The 24,468-nt window shown below is 40.5% G+C and overlaps 1 protein-coding gene across 1 annotated transcript in view; it reads left to right on the plus strand.

Annotated features, from left to right (window-relative positions):
• The window catches only part of LOC142481693 (Y+L amino acid transporter 2-like), a 61,075-nt gene extending 37,375 nt beyond the window's left edge, over nucleotides 1-23,700 (plus strand). Inside the window, exons 7-10 of the mRNA XM_075582961.1 lie at nucleotides 9,424-9,520; nucleotides 14,993-15,142; nucleotides 16,027-16,210; nucleotides 18,448-23,700. Coding sequence (XP_075439076.1) covers nucleotides 9,424-9,520; nucleotides 14,993-15,142; nucleotides 16,027-16,210; nucleotides 18,448-18,527 — 511 coding nt within the window. The 3' untranslated portion in view covers nucleotides 18,528-23,700. The remainder of the gene's footprint in view (nucleotides 1-9,423; nucleotides 9,521-14,992; nucleotides 15,143-16,026; nucleotides 16,211-18,447) is intronic.
• The last annotated feature ends 768 nt before the right edge of the window (nucleotides 23,701-24,468 follow it).

The raw sequence follows: 24,468 nt of genomic DNA on the forward strand, positions 1-24,468 counted from the left end.
ATCATGACTGCACTTTAGATACACTTTACTGTACACACAGTTCACACAATGAACACATGATAACCCCCCTCCCCCTTTCCATCCTTTTTTTCTCTGAAAAGAAAAAATTAGTGCAGTTATGTGCATACTGTATTATGGCATTGTGTACTGTATAGCTACTCCATATTGGACTACAGTATGCAGTTAGTACTGTCAAACTAGTCTATACTGGAACTACTGTATACTGTAACTACTGTTAAATACTTTGTAACCAGATGGCTAGTGCTGCTCTCTCAGGAAAGAAAAAATCTGTGCCATACTTACCTGTATCATACAGTACTGTACTTGGTGTGCCTGTACTTACCATACTACAGTACAGTAATATACCATACTACCTTCCCGATGCTTGCCCATTACGCTCGATCACAATGGGCAACACAGTCGCAATATGGTCAATATATTTATTGCATTGTTCCACGGTGAGTACATCGTTCCAAAAACTCATTATGATTATGATCCTTCAGCTGATGCCAGACCATTTCGATAGGATTGAAGTCTGGCGATCTGTCATTGGAGGGGAAAAAAAAGGACAATTAGTTAAAGAGATACACAGTAAAAACAGACACGGTTACCGCACTTACTCCGCTGGCGTCTTCACCCAGTTGATACCGCGCTCAAGAATATGCGCTGTTGACGCAGTGTGCTTTGGATCGTTGTCCTGGTAGAAACGGTGACCATCTGGGAACTCACGTGTGATGTATTCCACAATCTCAGGCACAATTTTGCTTTTGGAAAAAAGCTTTATTCATGATTCCTATAACAAGAAAAGTGCTCAAAAACTGCACACTAGTACAGTACAGGGCATAAGGCAAAAGTGTGTGACTTATTTTACCTTCAACGATGACAATGCATCCTTGTCCACACCTAGAGATGGCACCTCACACATGCATCTTCACTGGGTTTTTTGTACGCAGCTTCATAGATATGCGACCTTTTTTGTGGAATGCAAAGGTGGCAAATCTCTCCAGCGATACAGTAGACTCGTCAGTGAAGATGCAATCCTGAAAAGTTTCTCCACTGTCGATCCATGCCTGGGCCTGGACCACTCTCTTGATATTGTTAACGTCCCTTATCATAGGGTACGCTCTGTAATGACAAAGAATAATTTTATAGGTACAGTACAGTTTCTTAAACAACACTTTTACCTCCTGTACTGTCCAGTACTAACCTCACATGTCCATATTTCCATCCAATTTTGTGTCTCATCTTCTTTATGCTGGTCTCGGATACAATGAGATTGTGATTTTGCAGCAGAGTGTATTTGACCCTTAAGGCACTCTTCTCATCATTCTCTTCACTTATTTTGTCGACCAGAAGAGTAGTCTCCCTACAGTGTACAGAAAAACAACAATCCGGTAAGTTACAGTACTGTAGGCCACAAATACAGCACATCATTTACAGTAAACAATAATATTTTCAGCAATATACACAATAATAGATAGATATATGGTGGGTTCCGTTCCAGGGGTCCACTGTATAGTGAAAATCACTGGAAAGCGGATCCGGCGATTTTCAGTTCTGTGCATGCACAGAACGGCGTTTTTGCCGTCCTGCGCATGCGCGGCCTATGGTCTGCGCGCGCAAACTACGGTATGCGCGCGCAGACAACGGTCTGCGCATGGGCGCAGCCGCCCGTTCTGCGCATGCGCGACTGAGGATCAAAGATGGCGGCCCCCTTCTCGGTGCCGCCGTATCGATGGATCGCCGAGAAGCGGGGCCCTGCTGTACTATATTATATAGTAATATAACTAAACAGAAATAACCATAATGTTAGATAGATCTATACTGTATAGTTATATTTATATGCAGCAATATAAACAATAATAGATATACTATATTATATAGTAATATAAATATACTTACGCGTTAGTTACCGTTGGTGTCCTAGTGCGTTGTTTGGTCTTTCCGTGTGCATGATAGCACACGGTGGTTGATGGCACAACGAGGCCAGAAGCAGCTAACCAGCATTGGATATCTGCAATTGATTGTCCGCTCGTGTACATCTCCTTAATTCTCATGCTGAGATCCTTTGAAATCTTTTTAACAGGCAGTGCTGCGAGTAGAAAGAAATACAAACACAAGAATGTATATTCGATGTTTAGTCAATGTGTATTCAATGTGCAGTGAATCCACAAAATGGATGGTGTATTTATACGTTAATGACTCACATTAGAGTACGCCCACTTTTAACACCTATACCTCATCGCCATGCATAAAAGGTTACACAATTTGCATATACCACCACTCGATGATCTGTATCTGAACTTTACCTTGTCCAGATACTGCATTGTGCCATCTGCTTCCATGGATCGACCCCGATTCTACGGACGCAGGAACCCACTCGCCTCTGCCTTGCCTATCATGCAGAAAAAGCGAAAGGCAGGAGCCATTTCCAAGCCAAGTCCAAAGCAAAAGGCTAAGGCTAATAAAGAAAACCTTCTGCTGACCCCAAAGGCTAAGGGTTTTAATACACGTAAGTCTTATTATGTCAAGAAGAAATTCGGTGATGTACACTCAAGGCAAAACAAATGGCAGCCAACCCATCAAACCCGCAGGCCACTTCCTCGATTACGCTTCGATGACTCTGCCGCTGCTCTCCCGGAAATCCACAGCCCATCTTCTCCACTACTCGTCCACAACGCTGCCGCTGCTCTCCCGGAAATCCACAGGTCACTTTCTCCATTATGCTTAGACGACGCTGCCGCTTCTCTCCAGGGAACCCCCATATCATCCTCCGTAGCACTCATCCACCCAGATGTCAACAGCACCCCATGCACAAGATCCAGCTTGTTAGACCGCATACTGAATGGGTTAAGTGTCGATATCCCCGGGAACTCTACTATGCTGGTAAAGATAGATCTTCTTTTAGAGACCATGCTAAATATGGATCAACGGATGGAGAAGATGGATCAACGGATGGAGAAGATGGATCAACGGATGGAGAAGATAGAAACTGACATAACGGGGATACATAATTTGCTCGGAGTTCATGCCCCTGTATCTCCGACGCCGGAGCAGGAGGGTGGCATGGATGGGATGAATGGGACCTTCGACCGCCTTCCATCACCAAGCGCACCCCCTCCACCAGAAGAATATGTGTACATGTATGCCGTTGATGACATGACAACCCCTTTAATACCTTCTCCTTCTCCTTCCGTGCACCCCAAAACTGGAACAACCTACCAGAGACTCTCATATCCACCACCAGCTTAAGTTCTTTCAAATCTAAGGCTGTCTCACACTTTAATCTGGTCTGTAACTGTTTCATACGCTCATAATATATATTTTCTTTAACGGTGCACGTAATGTCTTGTATATAATGTATACCTTGTTCATTTATGTAACTGTACTTGTAACCATGTATTATTTGTTTTACTCTGTGCCCAGGACATACTTGAAAACGAGAGGTAACTCTCAATGTATTACTTCCTGGTAAAATATTTTATAAATAAATAAATAAATACCGCTAAGGTAATAAAGGGGTTAACTCAACCGCTACCCACCCACAAGGTCTAGACACCCATCTTTAGGGCTAATACCCCCTTCACTCACCCGGGAGCCTAAGCATCCACCCCGGACTGACTATACCAACCCTGAACCCATTGAGAAGTATAGTGGTACATCATACCCATATAATAATAATATGGGCATGATAAGCATCTATAGCACTCAATGGGCACCATAATTACAATACATTAATGCACCAGACACACGATAATAAAACATAACTCCAAAAAAACATACTTCACTAAATAAAAAGAGTAGCCAGCTAATCCAATGAATGCAAGCAATAACAACATCAACAATGAATTAATTAAACCATTAACCAATCAAAACAATTAATTCCTAAAACAACTCAGAATTATTTTAAACAGTAACCAATCAAACCAATTAATTACTAAACCAACTCACAATTAATAGTCACTTTAACCAATCAAACCAATCAATTTCTACAACATTAATTAATTAATTGAAATATTAAACTACAAAGAAATAAATTCAAACAATATCTGAAATAACCATTAAACGCATTAGCTAACATAATACAACATTAAGTAAAAACAAACAACAATCGCAAACATTTGATTTCCATCAAGCAGGAAAAAACAAAGAATGATATCCACATAATAAACTGTAATAAAAAAAAACAACAGCAATATCTAGCCAGAAATGCCCCCAAATTTTGTCGTAATAATGTATTAAACTGTACCCTAAAGTGGTACAGATTAATATATTATCAGTCAATGTGCCTCCCCCAAAAAAACAAAAATCACATCCAATGAAAAAACCTGTAAAAAAAGACATTTACAAACATTCAATATATTACTTACCATTAGAAGCGCAGTCCCTCCGACTCCCGGGGAAACAGGAAGCTCACGTACCTTGAAGGCCTCCAACAGCATCCGATGCCATCCGCCATGAAGATCCGGATCAGGTACCCAAATCTTCTTTTTTCCTTGTTTAACCACCTTCTTCTATCTTCATCTGTCACCATTTCTTGATCTTCTTTATCTTCTATCTTCATCTGTCAATCCAAAAAGCCCCATGGTAGATCCCAACTGATGTTGTCTCGTCGTCTTCTTGGGCTCAAATGAGGCGTCACGGCCTTAAATAGGGCTTGTGACGTCACATTCAGCCTCAAAATGGTTAACAGCCACCTGATTGGCTGTTAAAACCATGTGCCGACTTTAATTTATTTTAATGATGTCACATAAAGGGAATGATGCCAGCCAATCAGAATGGCTGTGCTTCATTTGCCTTTAAGATGACGTCACAAAGCCGATGTCACATGGCATTTCAGCCAGAGTGTGGAATTGGTTCCCACGATCAGATTGGCTGAAATACCATGTGACGCCGGCTTCGTGACGTCATCTTAAAGGCAAATGAAGCACAGCCATTCTGATTGGCTGGCATTATTCCCTTTAAGTGACGTCATTTAAAAAAAATTTTTAAGTCGGCACATGGTTTTAACAGCCAATCAAGTGGCTCTTAACCATTTTGAGGCAAAAGGTGATGTCACAAGCCCTATTTAAGACCGTGATGCCTCATTTGAGCCCAAGAAGACGACGAGACAACATTGGTTGGGATCTACCATGGAGCTTTTTGGATTGACAGATGAAGATAGAAGATAAAGATCAAGAAATGGTGTCAGATGAAAATAGAAGGTGATGAAAGAAAAAAGAAGAAGATTTGGGTAACTGATCCGGATCTTCATGGCGGATGGCATCGGATGCTTTTGGAGGCCTTCAAGGTACGTGAGCTTCCTGTTTCTCCAGGAGTTGGAATGCCAGCGCTTCAAATGGTAAGTAATATATTGAATGTTTGTAAATGTCTTTTTTAACAGTTTTTTTCATTGGATGTGTTTTTTGATTTTTTGGGGGGAGGCACATTGACAGATAATATTTTAATATCTGTACCACTTTAAGGTACAGATTTATACATTATTATGACAATATTTGGGGGGCATTTCTGGCTTGGTATTGCTGTTGTTGTTTTTTTAATTACAGTTTATTATGTGGATGTCATTGTTTGTTTTTTTCCTGCTTGATGGAAATCAAATGTTTGCGATTGTTGTTCATTTTTACTTCATGTTGTATTATGTTAGCTAATGCGTTTAATGGTTATTTCAGATATTGTTTGAATTTATTTCTTGTAGTTTAATGTTTCAATTAATTCATTAATGTTGTAGAAATTAATTGGTTTGATTGGTTAATGTGACTTAATTTTGATTTGGTTTAGTAATTAATTGGTTTGAATGGTTACTGTTTAAAATAATTCCAAGTTTTAGGAATTAATTGTTTTGATTGGTTAATGGTTTAATTAATTCATTGTTGATGTTGTTATTGCTTGTATTCATTGGATTAGCTGGCTACTGTTTTTATTTAGTGAAGTATGTTTTTTTGGAGTTATGTTTTATTATTGGGTGTCTGGTGCATTAATGTATTGTAATTAGGGTGCCCATTTGAGTGCTATAGAAGCTTATCATGCCCATATTATTATTATATGGGTATGATGTACCACTATACTACTCAATGGGTACAGGGTGGGTATAGTCAGTCCGGGGTGGGTGCTTAGGCCTCCCGGGTTTGTATCGGGGCAGGGTGGGTTAACCCCTTAATTACTATAGCGGTTATTACTAAGGTGATTAAGGGGTTAGGGGCCATTAGAATGTCTTTATTATGTATATATGCTTTCTGACAATGGAGGACAGAGGGATATGCTGGTGTGGTAAGTAGAACTGTATATTTACTTTTTTGATGCATGCTAATGTTGTGTTTAATAATGGGCAAATAATCTATTATCCATATCTGGATAATAGTTATTTTTACCCATTACTGTTTGTGTTTGGGCGGAGGGGCGTGTATTGATGTGTATTAAATATTTTTTAATATACATGTGTTTCATAGTGTAGATGCACCCCATAAAGGTGCCTGTATCTTGGGAAGCAGTGGGTCAACGGACATGAAACCAACGCGGTTCAGCTCCGGAGACCCTCTGCACATCTACACTATGAAACACATGTATATTAAAAAACAATTTTTGTGAGCGACATTTTCGCTGTGAGAGGCGGCTCTCTCAGAGCCGCTCTCTCTGCAGCAGAAATCTATCGCCGGGTTAGTCCTTTTCAGAGGCTAGATGCAGTCGCTGGTAGCAAATCGCTCGTTTTGGGAATTTTGCTATGAACGGTAATGAAGGCTTGCTGAATACCGTGATAGCAACGCCCCAAAAAACGGCGATTTAAATGCCCTGGCGATAATTTTTATCAACCTTTACTGAATGAGGCCCAAAGTTTCTTTTGTCTTAAGAAATATAAAGAAAATCACAAGTTGGGGCGCAAAAGCAAACAAAAAAATAGTGTATTGTACTTGTGTAATGTACTTTGTGGAGTACAATTTATCTGTCTTTCATCTCCTGACTGAGCACGTTGTATTTACCCTAGAAGTAAGTCAGAATTGCGAGCTGTTGTGTCTCATAAATTATATTTTCTATTTTTACTAAAAGAAGACCTTTGAATTTACCAGGGAAGAATCAATTGCAATAGTTGTGCCGCAGGAGGATGCCACAACCTCTATATTAATAACAATTTGTTACAGTAACTGAAGAAGTTGATACTGTAGGTGGCTTGATAAAAATACCCCCTATGGCAGGGGAGTGCAATCTTTTTTCCCTGCAACCCCGTGCCATTTGTCCCCCTCTCCTCGCGCCCCCCTTGCTTACCTTGCTTCAGACGTCCTGGCGTCATGACGTCACGTTGCCACAACAACGTGACATCACATGACCCCGCGGCGTCATATGACGTCGCATTTCCATGGCGACACATGACCAGGGGCGTCTGAAACAAGGTAAGTAGAAGTATACAGAGGTCCTGCAGCTCCCCCGGCATTCATTTAAATGTTTTCGGAAAGCGTGCGGGGGCCTCTGTAACCCCCGCGCCCCCCGCAGCGAGTCTCGCGCGCCGCCCACTTTGCTCCGCTGCCCTAAGTTATGAGGCAGGAACTCACACTTCCTAAGGAGAAGAACTGAACTAATTTGGAGGAACCAACATCTTTATACAGGAGGAGGGGCCAAGCTATTCTGTCCCAGTGACTGGGCAGAATTAAATATAGCTAGGCCCTCATCCTGTCGACATGTGCTTGTAAGTTGCTACAATATTCAGACATGAGGGAATGTAATCTCACCAGCTTGTGATTTATTAAACCTAGCACTGCTGGCTATTACACTACCGACACACTTTATTGAAGTGTGGTCGGTACCGCAAGCCGGGAAATCTCCCGGCTTGCTAGTGGCCGCCCCTCGGCGTGCCGCGCGTCATAGATGCGCGGTCACGCGTCATCGGGAGCGTGCGCCCCCTGCACGCGTGTCCAGGGGCTCCCCGAGGGAGCCCTGGTGTCCCGCGATCGCGGGACAGCGGCAGGGGGTTCCGGGGGACCCGGCGGACCCGGCAGCGGTAGGGAGAGCGCCCCGATCGGAGGGCGCTCTTCCGCTGCTTCGGCGCGCGCCCGTCACACTCGGGCGCGCGCCAGGCTACTGCTGCGGCACAGAACGGGCAAATGCTCGAATAAACTGTGCCGCAGCAGTACCAAGACTTATATGCCAGGCTAGGGAAATATTGCAGGGGGCTACACAACAATTTATCCTCAGAAGAAAATGTGACTCTCCACCACCCCAAGAAAGGAACTGTCTCTGAATTCTTTCAGCACCACAAAACCCATTTGTTCTTTAGACAAAATACATCTTAAATCATCTTCTACCTGTACATGCAGAATCTAATTTTATTTAAATTTCCCTTAACCATTGCAAACATCACTGAGCTTCCCAGTAACTCACACTATCCTTAAACTTATTGAAAAACATACTGTATAGGCACAATTGTCCAGTGAAATCTACCCTACTGCTTACAGTATGTGCAGATTTTATTGATTATTTTATTGCATATGAAGGGAGCCATAGGACATTAGCAAAATGGAAATAGGAGGTAGCAGTTGTAATTACATAAGGGATCATAATGGGAGACCTGTTAGATTATACTGTAGACATATGACAATCTGTGACTGCTTTATGTCCATTTAAATGAGTATTACATTTAAAAAATATTATTTCCGGAAGTATTAGTATTAGGTCCATTTTGGAGTCAAATTGATATAAAGAAAGGTACCAAACATTTAAGCTCATTAATTTGAATCATCCTGAAGAAGGTGAAGGCTGCTTCACAGAATATTAATTAGAGACCCAACTGGTATTTAAGGAACATGAAAAAGGCACAGGCAGCCGAAATGTCGGTTCACCCTTTGGCTTTATAACAAATTCATTTTGGAAATCTGAAGTGATTCTCTTTCATTATCAGGAAACATACAGAGCCATAAAAAGGTGATTTGTTTTTCTTGGTTAGGAGATATTTGTAGGAACCCAATACATTACATATTATATGTGCATGCAATGTCTTGTATATAATGTACTGTATAGCCCTTTTCACTTAATGTAACTATGTATTTGTAACCATGTATTTGTCATCATAACCCTGTGCCCAGGACATACTTGAAAACGAGAGGTAACTCTCAATGTATTACTTCCTGGTAAAATAATTTATAAATAAATAATATTAGACTGTTCTATGACATAGTGACATTTTAGCTTGAAATTTTGGGACAATCAATAGGAGCATAATTATTTTACTAATAAGGGACTGTAAGACTTCCGTAACATTACTATATTTTTATTCCATATGGGTAATTCTATGTCCGACTTTAATTGTGATTTTTGACCAAAAACTTCCCTAAGGCCCACTAAGGTTCCCTAAGGTTCACTAACTGAAGACCATCTTTTCATTAGTAAAAATCAGTACGATCATTCTTAATGAAGAAAATATTTTAACACTTTTGTTAGACTATTTTACGTTGGAGCAAGAGAAGGTCATCTCCCTGCAAGTCTGAGCTTGATTCACCGGGATAGCTATACACCAGTTCCCGCTCTTCTCTTCAATGTAAGTATAAATAATAGACATACTGTATTATACATCTCCCATATGAAGTTACCATTTAAAAAAAAATAAAAGGCTAAATTCAACATTTGGTAGAAGCAATTTTTGTCGTTGAAAACACTGGTTCAAAGAATTGCTCGCACTGGTTAGAGAACTTGTCCGCTAGATCTACTCATTCAATATGGTGCAATATCAAATCATGAAACATTGTAAACTTCCATCCATTTGAGTTGAATTGTTTGAAATGGAAGGGAATTGAGAAATCATTAGCAGTGCATTACCTATCTCCTTCCAATGGACTAAAGATACACAAGGTGAGGCAGAGAATGTTTACGTGGTATTGTGTCCACAACCTTTCAGAAACATTATTACAAGCCCAAAGTGGTAATTGCATAATTTTTAATTTTGCCTTTTTTCCTAGGGTTTCCCCTTTTTTATATGAAAAAGTATATGCATTTGATAGTTTGTGACTTTGACCTGCAAGTGCGATCCACTTCTTTAGTTTCAATAGTATCACGAATACAGCATTACAGGACAACATTCACAGAATTTGCAGAGTTTTCAGTGGCAATTAATGGCAAAAGTCAAATGTATATGAAGTGTTGTCTGTTATAGTACAGTATCTTCCTTCTATCACGAGTTCTGTAAGATTTGTATTACAGTATTTAGGTTCTGGAATTAAACTACCTTAAAGGTGCATTTCGCCCAGTTTGATACCCTACCCTCCTCCATCCTCCTCACCCCCTAGAGAGGAAGTGCTCTAATTTCTATTTTGCTGAAGGGGTAGCGCCAGGACTGTCCCTTCCATGGAAAACAAAATGGAGGTTTAGATCTCCTGAGTTAGATGAGCCAATAGGAAACTGCAACAGCATCCTTTGTGGCTTCCTATTCACCCACATCATGTGGGGGATTTAAATGTAAGGAAGCACAGGCGCTACCTTCCCTGGTAAGTATCTCATCACCCCCTGCTTCCCATCCATGTAAAAGAAATGGTGGTTTGGGGAGGGGAGGCTCTTTTAAGAGTAGTACATTGAGATGGATTTTCCACATAAGAAAATGAATGTACATTTGAAATGTAAGAAAACCACTGATTGATTATATCCAGCACACATTGTCTATTGTAGAAAAATACCTGTACCCAATAAGCACTCTCGGTTATTATTTAATTATATATATATTATCCCACTAAAAACTGTAATATAACTTTAGCATCACTGACCAACATTTTCATGATCAAAATACAAGGACCATTTGTTTACAGAAAACAAAACCATTAAAAAAACGTCCGGGGGCATGTCTATGGGCGGGCCAGTGACATCACAGAGCTGGTTCGCCCTCATTGGGTGAACCGCTCACGTGACCGGCCCTCCGCTCTTCTCAGCGCTGAAACTAATTTTTTGTCTGCTATGTCTCTGCACGCCTGCGGAAGCGTGCGCGAGCCCCTGCTAAAGCCGCTCTCATTGCGGCGGCAGGGGCTCACTGACAAGCGTGAGCACGGCTCAGCACGGGTCAGCGGCTAAGCGCTGACTATGCCCACGTCCTAAGGGAGCCACAAATTGCTAAATAAATGCTGGGGATTTATACTTGGTTTTGTGCGGTACCGAAAATAGTAAGTCTTGCTACATCTGTACAGTAGGATTTTTATTCATTTATTGCAGATGGCGTACAGTATTGTACAGATTGTACAGTATATTTGCCCAGTCATGCCAAGAACTTTACACGTGTTTCAATACAAGATACAATGTAGAAATGTCTCGCTTTAAACACTGTCTTTCTTTGTTTAATATGACCTTGTACTTTTCATCAAGCGCAGCAGGTTCACACTTTACTCAAATCACTTTGCATTAAGCAAATTTGTCTCAGTCTGTATTTAAGCTATGTTTATTTGATATATTCTGCCATTCAATACAGTACAGATCAGAAGGCCACTCTCTCTGAGATATATCAGTATATCGCTATGAAATACCCATTCTACAGCAACAACAAAAAAGGCTGGAAGAATTCTATTCAACACAACTTCCACATGAATGATTGCTTTATTAGAATAGTGCACCCTGGCATGAGGGGCAGAGACTGGGCAATACACACGTCATGGATAGGTAGAGTATGTTTGATTGAGGCAACTTTTGAAGGAGAAAAAGATTGAATAGATCATTTCATATGGATCGCAACAATCTGCCCATCCGAGTACCAGCCCCCACCCGAGTAAGTGTCCAAGTACCAGTACCCAGAACGTGATTATGGGTGAGTTACATTGCATTTAGGTTAAACACACATTAGCGCCACCTATCATAACTCCAGAGTACTACGGTCGCCTTTAAACTCAATTTTTGCAGTCGTGGCTCATTCGCGATAGCCGCATCTGCAAAACAAAAAATGCTGGGGATTTAGAGTTAGTTTCTTCCAGTCACAGGGACACAAATTTTTGCTACATTTGTAAGATATTTAAATATTGGTAGTGGTTTAATATCAAAGGTTTATCTATATGGTATATATACTATATAGGAAGTAGAGTATGTGGATTTAAAAAGAAAACTTTACTGGCAGCTAATGAAGATAATACGTGGAGGGGATATACTGTATTATTATCCATTTTTAAGGGGGTTTGTAAGTTTTCTACAAATAAATGGATCTTGTATTTTGATCATTCAAAATGTTGATCAGTGATGTCAAAGTTTGATTACAGTTCTTTATTCAATTTTGTGTGGGACAAAATGAAAGAAAATAGTGATTATTAGGGTACTTTCTTTTCTTTTTTATTCTATATTAATCGATTTACCTACAGCACCACCTGAAATATAGGGCCTTAGGTATTGTATGTCTTTATTTATATAGTGCCAAAAAATGTACTCAGCGCTTCACAAAGAATACAGTACAGTAATAGGTGTCCCTTATTAATTTCCTTAAGCAACAGTGCAAAAGGGGTGTTTTTTTTCTTCTTTTTAACTACATTTTATAATTGACTGCATCATACTCTGTGGGGCCGATTCACAAACCAGTGATAAAATCAGTGCTTTTGTGTTCGACTATGACATTTTTTTATCACACTTTAAAACATGAGGCCAAAATTGGGATTCACTAAGAAGTGAATGCCATTTTTTAAGTGCGATACAAAAAAAAGCACTATTGTGCGTTATTTTTCTTTTACAAGTTTTTTCATTGTATTTGTATTTTATTGTAAAAAAAATTGGCCCATTCATTGCTATACATTTACGGCTATACATACATACAGTGACAAGCAATGGTTATTTTTGCAAATGCTTCCTTTTATGTATTTTAAATGTATTTTGGTTCTTTGTTTTTATATTTTTATGCCATTTATTTTGTGTTTTGATTTAGTATTATAGTATTTTTTGTGGTGTTTTCAATGCTGATTTCTGTTTTTTTTTGGTGTTTGCTTTTTAATAGTGGTTTATTTTTGGTCTTTTAATTTTGAATGATATTTATTTTGAGTTTTCTTTTATTTATTGATTTTTTTTAATTGTTAATGCTGGTGTTTATTTGGTATTTGCTTAATTGATTGCTGGTAATTTTGTTGTGTTTACTTGTTTATTGTCCTTTATTTGGTGATTGTTTTGATTGCATTGGATATTGTTGGTGGTTGTTTATTTTTTAGGTTGACCATTGACTGCCATACTGTTAAATCATGCCCATATTATATGGGCATGATGTGCCCAGATGTGCCAATCAATTGGTTTATTGGCATTTGTAATGTGTTTAGTTTTCTATGTAATATAGAGAACCAAATGTCCAAGTGCATCAATAATGTGTTTAGTGATATAACTGTGATTCAAAATATATTATTTGACCACAGGGGAAAAAAAAATTCTATGTAATGTGTTTTTTATTTTGGACTTTTTTTTTTTTAGCTTCACCATTTATTGCTATAGTGGTAAATCATGCCCATGTTATATGAGCATGATGTACCCACTGTACCAATGAATGGGTGGAGGGTAGGGGTAGTTGCCTGGGGAGGGGCATCCTGGGTGGGTAGTGGGGGATGGTGGGTTAACCTCTTAATTGTATACTATTACGGTTACTAATCGCTATGGTGATTAAGGGGTTAGGGGCCATTAGATTGTATTTTTATTATATTGTTTCTGGCAACGGAGGACATGGACAGTGATGAGGCCTTCATCGTGGCAGGCTGGCAGGGGTAGGTACACGTTTTATTTACTTTATTTCTGCTTGTTAATGTTTAATTTTAAGTGGACAAATGCACTATTATCCATATCTGGTTAATAGTAATGTTGCCCATTACAGTACTGTATGTGTTAGGGGGGAGGGGGCTGTATTTATTTAAAAGGTTGGAATTAGTTTTTTTGGTGGGCATAGGATTGGTACCGCAGGCCAGCGGGGACCCCCGGACACCCACGGGAACCACCCAAGTATCCCCAGACACCCTTGGGGACCACCCGGAGCTCGTTGTGGGGCCCCCGGACATCTGCAGGGACAACCTGGAGGCCCAAGGACACCCACAGGGACCATCCGAGGACCCCCAGACACCCATGGCAACCACCTGAGGACCCCCAGACACCCGCGGGGACCACCCGGAGACCCCCGACAGCCTCTTGTATTAATGCTGTGCAAGAGCAAAAAAAATGCTTTTATGCATGTGTCCATCTCTTTTGCACCAGCCTTTAGCTGGTGAAAAGAAATGGTGAGCTTTTATTCTACAATCAGTTATCACTGCTTTGTGAATAGTGCTTACTGGCAAAAAAACGACGTGTTTGCCATTTTTTGGCCTATTGTGCGACTTTTTTTTCACTGACTTTTTTGGTGATAAAAAGCCTTTATAGTGCGATACTGCAATGTTATCACTGCTTTGTGAATCGCGCAGCTGGCAGTATGACGCTTTTAAGGCATTTATCGCACTTAAAACCACTTATCACTGCTTGTGAATCGGCCCCTGTGTTTGTCTGTAACATTTATTTTCCCTTTTCTGTGTGTTAAATGTAAGACACCGATTACTAAGGATGCACCTATATTTGGTGTAAACGTAAATAGTTATTTTTATCTATGCACACTTTTTTTTATATGTTTAGCTTCATATACCTCTTTGTCTTTCTCTTCCTTTGGGCTTATAGAAGTCAATTATCCACAAGAAATAGAAGGACACATACTGTATATTAGTTCGTTATAAAAAAAATATGCATCTAATTGAAAGCTGTTGGATTTATTTTATACATTTGGTGCTGATTTTGCACCCTTAGTTCAAATAGAATCAAGAACTACTTGGGACAAGATTCCGCGTCTTACAAATGTATATGAGCTGCTCTAAGAATTGAAGATGCAAGAGATAACTAGTGTTATGCAGCTCATTAAATATGTATGAAAGCAACCTTGTCTAAAGAAGATCATTGTTGGGCCTTGGAATCTAAAGGACAATCTTTTATTTAAACTTGCCAATATAATATGTTAACTCTCTTGATTTTGACTATATTTACTTACAATACATTCAAATTCATATTTTAGGGACTAATGGCCATAATGTATCTACTTGTGGAAGATGTATTTCTGCTTATTAACTACTACAGCTTCAGTTATTGGCTGTTCGTGGGACTGTCTGTTGCTGGGTTAATTGTTTTACGAATCACTCAACCTGAAAGATCAAGACCTGTAAAGGTGAGTTGTAATCAGGTACTGTTAAAGGTCATTAGATTGTCAGAGCATGGGACACAAATAAACCCATGATGCTTTGCAAAATGGGATACATGTTCAGATTTTAGCAAAACCAAACATTTAGAAAGTACAGTGTTGCTGTAGCATTTAACTGAATTTGCCAACTATATGTAAGGATTCTGCTCAATCCGTGCCGGGTTTTGCTGTGGTTCGAGTTTTCCGGGTTGCCTGCCATTTCTGCTCAGTGTGGCCATTTTGTGTACTGGCAGGCTGCTATATAAGGCTGCAATTCCTGGTGGGAGTCGCCAAGCAAGGTTCTAGTTCTTGCAGCTCCTGTTGTCTTCGCTGTCACGCCGTACCCTTTTGTCTGTTTGGATTCCCCTGTTGCTGGCCCCGGGCCGTGACCCCGACCTCGCTGATTTCTACCTGCCCTGACCCGTGCCTGTTTACTGGACTTTGCACCACTGCCGCCAGCCCTAACCTCTCTCTGCATGCTTACCGACCTCGGATACTCTAACAGGACTCTGTCCCTGGGCTCTGGTCGGTTATTCTGCATCCCTACCTCAGCCCTTGCGGGTTCTCTTCCTGATAGGAGTCGAGCTCCGTCACACTATATTTGCGTATAAATATAATATTTAACCATATTTGTATTTATATGACAAACATTGTTTGGAAATAAATAATGAAAAGTTCAAACTGAACACCTATACATAAACAATTCACATTAATGTATTACCAACAAGGAAAACTATGGTATAACAAGCAGATGATTATAACTATGCTTATGCGATTTTAAGATGCAGTGTTGCATTTTGTTAATACAGTAAGTTAAGCTAGTAGGGTAGGAAGTATTTTCAGATATGTTTCTGTTTACTGTTCCATTGCAGGTCAGCCTATTTTTCCCTGTGGTTTACTGCCTTTGCAGCCTTTTCCTGGTGATAGTTCCACTGTATTGTGATACAGTTAATACTTTTATCGGCATTGGGATAGCTCTTTCTGGTATTCCAGCTTACTTTTTAGGCGTTTACTTGCCAGCAGAAAAGAGGCCAAAGTATCTTTCATGGATCTGTGGTAAGAGACATTCCTGTATATGTTACTGAATATGTTGTGTAGCTGACATGTATTAATTAAGAAAAAATAATAGTGTGTGTGTGTGTGTATGTGTGTGTGTATGTGTGTGTGTATGTGTGTGTGTATGTGTGTATGTATGTGTGTGTATATATACACACACACACACACACACACACACGAGAAAAAGAAGTGCATGCTCCATCGTAGGGATACTTATGTGGTGATCGAAATCAGATACAGGATAAAAACAATCATAAGGTAAAAAGTCTTTAAAACATATGGGTGATACCATTACCACTTGGGATCCAGCTGAAAGGCAGGGAGATGTGATGTAGCAGATACACACTCGTGACACTCTTGGTAGTACTGTGCTACTGTATATGAGTATGCCAGTATCTGACAGGTGGAAAAAATGATGGTGTGAATGTAACATTCCATAGAACATTACAAGTGAAAGGAAGTCCCCAAACAATTAAAGCTGTAGCAGAAAAATGTCCAAGTAATAAAGGTCCTTTGTTACTTGGATATGTTTCTGCTACACTTGTCATGCTGCTACCAACTAGATAGTCATAGTTTGACATTTATTCCCACGCAGGGCTGCCAACAGATTTCCTGGGGCCCAAGACTAGAGTTACGACCGGGGCCCCCCCATCCCATGTTGGCGGTCTTGCGTGCCACCCCATTTTACACTTTGCGAGCCCCCTCTATTTCCCCCCTTCTTCCCATGCATTTCTCCCCATCTCCCTTTTAGCCCCTCTTCTTCACGCACTTCCGCCCTCACCCCTCTGTTACACACCCTCACTCTTCTCACTCTCCCATGCCATTAATTAACCAACTTCCACTCAATCCCGCTCCCTCAATCTCCCCTCCTCACACTCATCCCCTAGCCCCTCAGCCACACACACATTCAAAATCACCCCCCAAAAAATACAAAAAACCCCACCCCCCAAATACATACAAACCCCCCCAAATACATACAAAAAAATCCGACCCCCCAAATACATAAAAATACATACAAACCCCCCCACATACATACAAACTCCTCTACCCCCAAATACATACAAACCCCCACCCCCCAAATACATACAAACCCCCACCCCCCCAAATACATACAACCCCCCAAATACATACAACCCCCACAACCCCTCAAATACATTAAAAAAACACCCCCCAAACAAAATAACCCCACCCCACAAATAAATACAAAACACACACTTACCTTGAGGATGGTCTCAAGACCCGGCCCTCCCACGCTGTGTGGGACTCCCTCACTCTCCCATGCCGGGCCTCTCTCTTACACCAGTGTGCGCTCTGACATCAGAGAGAGGCCCTGCGCGGGACGTTAAGGGGGGCCCACAGCCGGGGAGAGCCTAGACCGGCGGCAAAACAAAGCAGTTGGAACTTCTTTTCTCGGCTGACGGTCTTCTAGTTGCCGCCGGGTCCTGGCTCTACCCAACTGGGGGCCTCCCTCACTGTCCTGCGCCAAGCCTCTTTCTCATGCCGGTGCGTGCCGGAAGCTGGGCCAGATTCCTTCATGCATCGACATCAGAGAGAGGTCTGATGAGTGCTGGCATAAGAGGCTTGGCACAAGACAATGTCAGTGAGGGAGGCGTGCATCTGGGGAGAGCTGGGACCCGCGGCAATGAAAGGATCCGCAACCGGGCAAAAACATTGGGCCTGGCCAGAAGTCAGCAGCACCCATCCAGGGCAGGAATCCACAGAGAGTCTCCAAGAGATGCAACAGTCCATGGAAAAAAGACCCGCTGACCCCATCGGTATTTTCCACTAAGCGGATTGGATAGAGGCCTACCTCTCCTTGTGTGGCTCTTCCAAGATGGCGACTTCCGCATCAGCTGGTATGGCGTCCATGACAACCCTACGCATGATGAAACTTGTAGGATTGTCATGGACGCTATGGCAAATACTGACGGAGTCCGCAGGTCTTTTTTCCGTGGACTGCTGCATCTCATGGAGGCTCTCTGTGTATTATTAAACCTGTTTATATATCGAGTTATACTATGGAGCCTACACTTCTTGTCCTTATTTTTTTTCTTATAGTGTGTGAGTGTGTGTGTGTGTGTGTGTGTGTGTGTGTCAATTAAATACAAAAATCTAAGCAGTATATTACAAAAATATTTCTTGGGAGGGTGTAAGTGCTATATTAATGCGTATATTTTCAGTGTTTTTAGTGGTAATAATATCTGACAACAATATAATTTTCTAAATTGCTCTTGCAGCATCAATAACAAAATATGTACAAATCTTATGCAACTGCTGCCTGACAGATCTGGACGAAGAACAAGGAAAGAAAAGATAAGGTCCACTGGTTTTGGCTTGACATTTCAAAATTGTATACCTGTTTTGTGGATTTATAAACCTCATGCACTGAATAATTGCCTACAGTACAGGCATACCCCGCATTAACATACGCAATCGGACCGGAGCATGTATGTAAAGCGAAAATGTACTTAAACAGAAGCACTACCTTTCCCCACTTATCGATGCATGTACTGTACGGCAATCGTCCAATACGTGCATAACTGATGTAGATAACGCATTTGTAACAGGCTCTATAGTCTCCCCACTTACACACAGCTTCGGTACAGGTAGGAAGCTGGTATTGCTGTTCAGGACGTGCTGACAGGCGCATGCACGAGCTGCCGTATGCCTATTGGGCGATATGTCCTTACTCGCGAGTGTACTTAAAGTGAGTGTCCTTAAACCGGGGTATGCCTGTATATGTAATATATGATGTAATTAATCATTTATTTTATGATTTGTTTCCTGTACAGTGTGAACATCTTATGTTTACTGCATTTGATTAATAATGTGTGATCAGTATAGAACAGCAGTGCGCAAACTGGGGCGTGAGACTGACTGTGGGGGGCGCGGGGTTTACAGAGGCCTAGCGCACTTCCCGAGGCACTTAAATCAAGTGCCGTGAAAGCGGCGAAGGTCTCTGTAAACCTCCCTTACCTTGACTCCGGTGGCTTATTATACGCGTCGCCATGGCAGCGCGGCATCAAATGATGTTATGAAGCCGACGCTGGAGCTGAAGTAAGAGAGGGGGTGCGGAGAGAGGGGAAGTGCCGGCAGGGGGGCACAGGAAAAAAGTTTGCCCTCCCCTGGTAAGAATATATGCAGTTGCTATCAAATTCCTTGTGAACTAAATATACTGTGGATAATTATTTTGTAAATTGTGCTAGCTGTTAGTTGTCACTTAGGCCGCGCGTATAGTGACCGCGACGGGCGATGCGACGGGACTGGTGATGTCACCTGTCGCCGCTAGCAAAAGTTATATTTCGCTTTGCGGTGGCGTCGCGGGCTTACTGGCATTTGATTGGTTTAGGGGCTGTCACATGAAGCAACAGCCCTTGAATAATCAAATATTGCCAGCTTCCAAAATCCGCGACGTCGCTCGGTCGCATTGTCGCCGTCGCGCTTACTATAAGCGCACGCGGCGGAAATGCATTTGTTTTTGGGTGACGTCGCCCGTCGCGGGCAGTATACGCACGGCCTGAGACACATTATTATTAAAAACCAATAAGGTTCTGCAATAACTAAAGCTTTTTTCACCATTGGATTGCCCCAGGACATAGCCACTATCTAATGGGGTCTGGCATTACAGGGGTCCCATGACAAAGAAGCAGTCACGTGATCAGAGTGCTGGGGCCTCTCTGGCACTCAAAAGGTTAACAGTTGTTTAAGTATTTGCAAATTTACCGAGGGACCCCATTCATCTACAAAAGTATGATAGGCACTTTGTTCCTACTGTTAAAATGTTCTCAAAAATGTAGATAAACAGTAAAATACCTATGGTGTAATTACCCCATCAGAACCAATTGAATCAGGCCATAAATAGGGTCACACACAGGCCATAAATAGGGTCACACAGAGCTTAAAGCAGCAGAACATGTAAAACATTAAAAAAAAAAAAAAGTTTGAAGTGGGGGGTTTCAAGTGTTGAACCATGTTAATTTCAGCTCCGGAAACTGGCTGCTTCACGAGATACTTACCTCGGAAGGGAGTGCCAGTAGAAGCTCTGGCTGGGCTGGGCCTAGTATTGGCAACTTTATATGTTCCGCATCACACAGTCAAATAGGAAGATGGAACGTCATCTCCTGTGGCTTCCTATTTGCCTACGCGACCGGGACATTTTAAACCTGCAGAGTGATACTGGCAGCAAATTCTGAGGTAAGTATCTTGGGGAGCAAGGGGGTCCCCAGACCTGAAATTAAGGCGGTTCAGCTCCGGAGACCACCTGCTTCCCACCTACGGGGGGAAAAAACATTTGTTTGAATAGCACAAGCTCCTTTAATAACAGCAAAGCTGTTAAAACAAATGTACACTGTATAAAGAATATCAATAGGTAAATGTATTCATTGTTGCAATACACACTTTTTTTTAAATTTGTATATATTCAAATCTCTGATAAAAACAGAGGGTCAGTCTTAGTAATTGGCTGTTATTGTCTTCAAAGTAGCAACTAAATAGCTACACTAAATAGCTACTCTATTAAAAAGAGTACATCCTGAAGCACTGATATTTGGAAAGAAATGGTTTTATATCATCGGTAATGCCCACTCTTTTTGTACATGCTTGGGTTAATGGGAACTACATTTGTCGTTTGTTATAATAAAAAAAATCATGAAATTTGTCCATATTATTTTGTGTTCAAATAAACATGCCCAATGTAACTCTTTCTCCTTAGTGCGTTATGGAGAATACTGAAGTAGTCTGTGCCATACTGTAGTTGCTTGAACGACACTCCAACCACAAATGAATTAAAGAAAGAACAAAAATAACACAATATGTGCAACTGTATATTGCATATCAAGTGTAGGACTGTTGTTTGCAATGAGTTTTAGAATCATTGTAATTAACAATCACATTATATACTTAAAGCTGCAGACCAACCAATATCCTACATGTGTTTTTTTTTAAAATAAATCAGTTGTGTAGTATGAGAATATATTTATAGCATTTAACAAAAAAAAAAAGAAAACAACTCTGAATGACATTTTTTATATATTATAACGTAACAAGCATTTTTGTTTCTATAACAACCATTTACAAAGTCTCATCCCCTTCCTCTTCTGAAACAGGCTTTGGCACACCCCTTTTTGAGCTCTGCCCTCTCTCTAGCAGTGCACCAATTATATCTAATGATTGCCTGGTCACATGATCGTCCCCACAGAGCTTTACATCTTTGATCTTCTTCTGCTTCACTGACAACAATTTAGTGAACCCTTGAGCTGAATCTTTGCCGATCGATTGGCTACTTAACTAATTACTTATCATTGTGTGGACTATTGATGCACATATAAAGGGAGGAAAAAATCAAATAAAAATGACAGCTTGGACTGCTGCTTTAAATAGAAAGCTGAAATTAAAAATATCACACATCTAATTTGTATTATTTATTAGTATTTGTAGCTCATACATGCCAATCGGATGCTGACCATATTATTAAAACAGAAACCAAAGATATAATCTACTGAAAGCATTATTAACTTTTTGTAAAGTACAGTAAAATGTATGGAAAGTACATAGTTGCAATCTACACATGTAGCATGACTTTCTGTCCCCAACTCCGCGGCTGAAAAGCAAGCGACGCTATGGACAGTGTTTGCTGCGATTATGCAGCCGGGGTCCATGCTTACGGATCAGACTCCCCACATTATTCATTTGTTCGGGTGGCGACAATGTATACAGTAAGTCTTGCTACATCTGTATGTGGTAATTAGAGATGTGCAAATATATGGCTATTTTTTTTGTTAGTAGACGACTTTCAATAAGAAAAGAAGAAATACAGTACTAACCCATGAAGATTCTTCAACCAACAGACGATCGAGGGCTTCAGGTAAAATTGAGGGTCCCATGTCACAGGCCATGACTTCGGTCCTAAAATTGAGACATTAACTCAATTTTAACGGAGTTGAATGTATCTAGGCCAAAGTTTTTTTTTTTTTTTTTTAAACACAATTTATTTTACAAATATTTCTGCAAACTGATGGGGGGTGGGGGGAGGGGGGGAGGGGGAGGTGACCCCCAGAAATCAGGATGTACAGAATCCTCAGTTCAGATAATGTAAAAAAAAAATTGGGAGTGGGACAGGGATGTTGGTTTATCTGTGTAATATCTAGGAGTTCTCACTCTCCATGCACTATATTGATATAATAAATAGCAGAATGATTTAGAAATACTTATACTGACACGCCCACACATTCCCATGTTTCCCCAAAACACACATTCATACAATGTCACCCTGACCCTCAGTGACCACTGCACACTTTGTGTTACACATGGCGTTTCAAAATAATTTGTTAGACATCCACACACACATTGATTCCATTACACAAGAATACAGCCTATACGTTGTGTTCTGCATTATTGACCACATTCCTGCAATTTGATATGCCAGGCAATAACTACAGTATGTAAAAAAAAATAAAGTGGCACAAAAGTTATTGTTAGGCGATAAAAAGTTTATTTAGCTCCAAATTATTGGCATGTTGATGAACTATATACTATATGGAGAGACATATCTTTTGAATAAAGTGTATTGAGGAATGTGAGCTCTGTTAATAAATATTTGTTTGTTGCTTTAATGGTCTTTTTATAAAGTGCACTTGTGCATTGAAAAAGTTATTCCTCTGCTACATAGCAAGTCTACCTTTACAGACAACATATACAGTGCATCAAAATAATAAAACTATTTGGTAACTACACTACAGTATTACTCCACTTACAAAAATAAATAAATCCGTATTGGGAAAAGATCATGGGAAAACATTAAACTTTAATTCATTTTATGCTTGGATGGCTAATAATGGAGGAACCTTTTGTACACACATACTACTTTGTATGTTTAAATTGCAGAATGGACAAAGCACTTTACATTTATATCATACAGACAAGTTTGGATGCAGAGAACTACATGCACAGTACAATATGGAAACATATGTATGCACAGGGATCAAGTTTGATCTGGTCAATTGTGAAATGGTAAGAATGTTAATGCTCTGTACAAAGAAACATCACTGATGAAACATTATGCTTATACACTAACGGAGATCTAACATATTTAACTTTTTTGTTTGGGCTATTAGGGAAAAGGAAATCACACAAAATCCAGACTGACTTTTAAATGCTGTACAAAGTTTACATTTGTTTCTCATCTAACGCAGTTCTAGTTTTTACTTCAAATTATTATATATTTGTGCCTTTTCTGATATTAAATGTTTGTACTTATTTGGTATGCCTTTCTGTTTACGTAATCTATGTAATTCTGTTCCCCCCATTGTATCGAGCTGTGGATTATGTTGGCTATTTATAAATAAACAATCATAATACTTACATTCAATTACTTTAAAAGAGTAAGATTCTAATATTTGCACCGCCTGTGGGGAAATAATTGCGGATCCATCCCACGTGCTATCTGAACACTAACCCATTGCCAACTGTAACAAATAAACAGAACCACCATATACTGTATTTGTTCTGTGTGTTTTGTTTTTTTACATTTGTAAAAAAAAAATTACAATCCTTATTTTTGCTTTTTTTCCATAACAAACATTTAATATCCCTAAGCTCCTTCCCTTCTCTGACCACCACAATATCTAACTTTTACTCATGGCCTCAATTCCCCCTTCCGACCTTGTCATGCCACTTTCCTAAGGAGTACAGGTGGCTACTTACTTAGCTTTGAGTCATGCCAGTAATATAGTATGTGTTTCAAGTGCCATCTAGTGTCAGATTGTGTACATCATGCAATACTGTAGGTTTTTCCACATGTAGCCTGTGTATGTATGTATATGTAGCCAAGTCCCCCTGCACTACTGATTTCCTGGCCCCTTCAACATTGTAAGCTCCAGTAAGGATTGGGCAGTGTTAAGAGTAATCCCTGCCGGGCCTGTTACACTGTTAACTGTGTGTGTATGTTCAATAAAGTTCAGGATTAGCCTGTTATTGTAAGGATGGGGGGTGGGGGGAGTCTAAGACAGTATGTAGGCCGGCTTAATAGCCACTCCCCAGGGATGGAAGGGGGTTTCTCCTCTATAGAATAGAGTAAGGGTTAGTGGGTTTAGGGTGTTCTGGGCTGTACTTCAGAGAGTGAGGACACATCAGAGAGCATCTCCCTAGAGGGAGCAGGCTGTGGCCTTGCCCCAGCAGGGGGTAATGGATCTACAAAGAGTGATAGACAAGGCCTAAAGTCTGGGTACTGCATCCAGGACTGTGACCTGTATATACCAACA

This window comes from Ascaphus truei, chromosome 2 (assembly GCF_040206685.1).
Source record: "Ascaphus truei isolate aAscTru1 chromosome 2, aAscTru1.hap1, whole genome shotgun sequence".
In the NCBI taxonomy this organism is placed as follows: domain Eukaryota; kingdom Metazoa; phylum Chordata; class Amphibia; order Anura; family Ascaphidae; genus Ascaphus; species Ascaphus truei.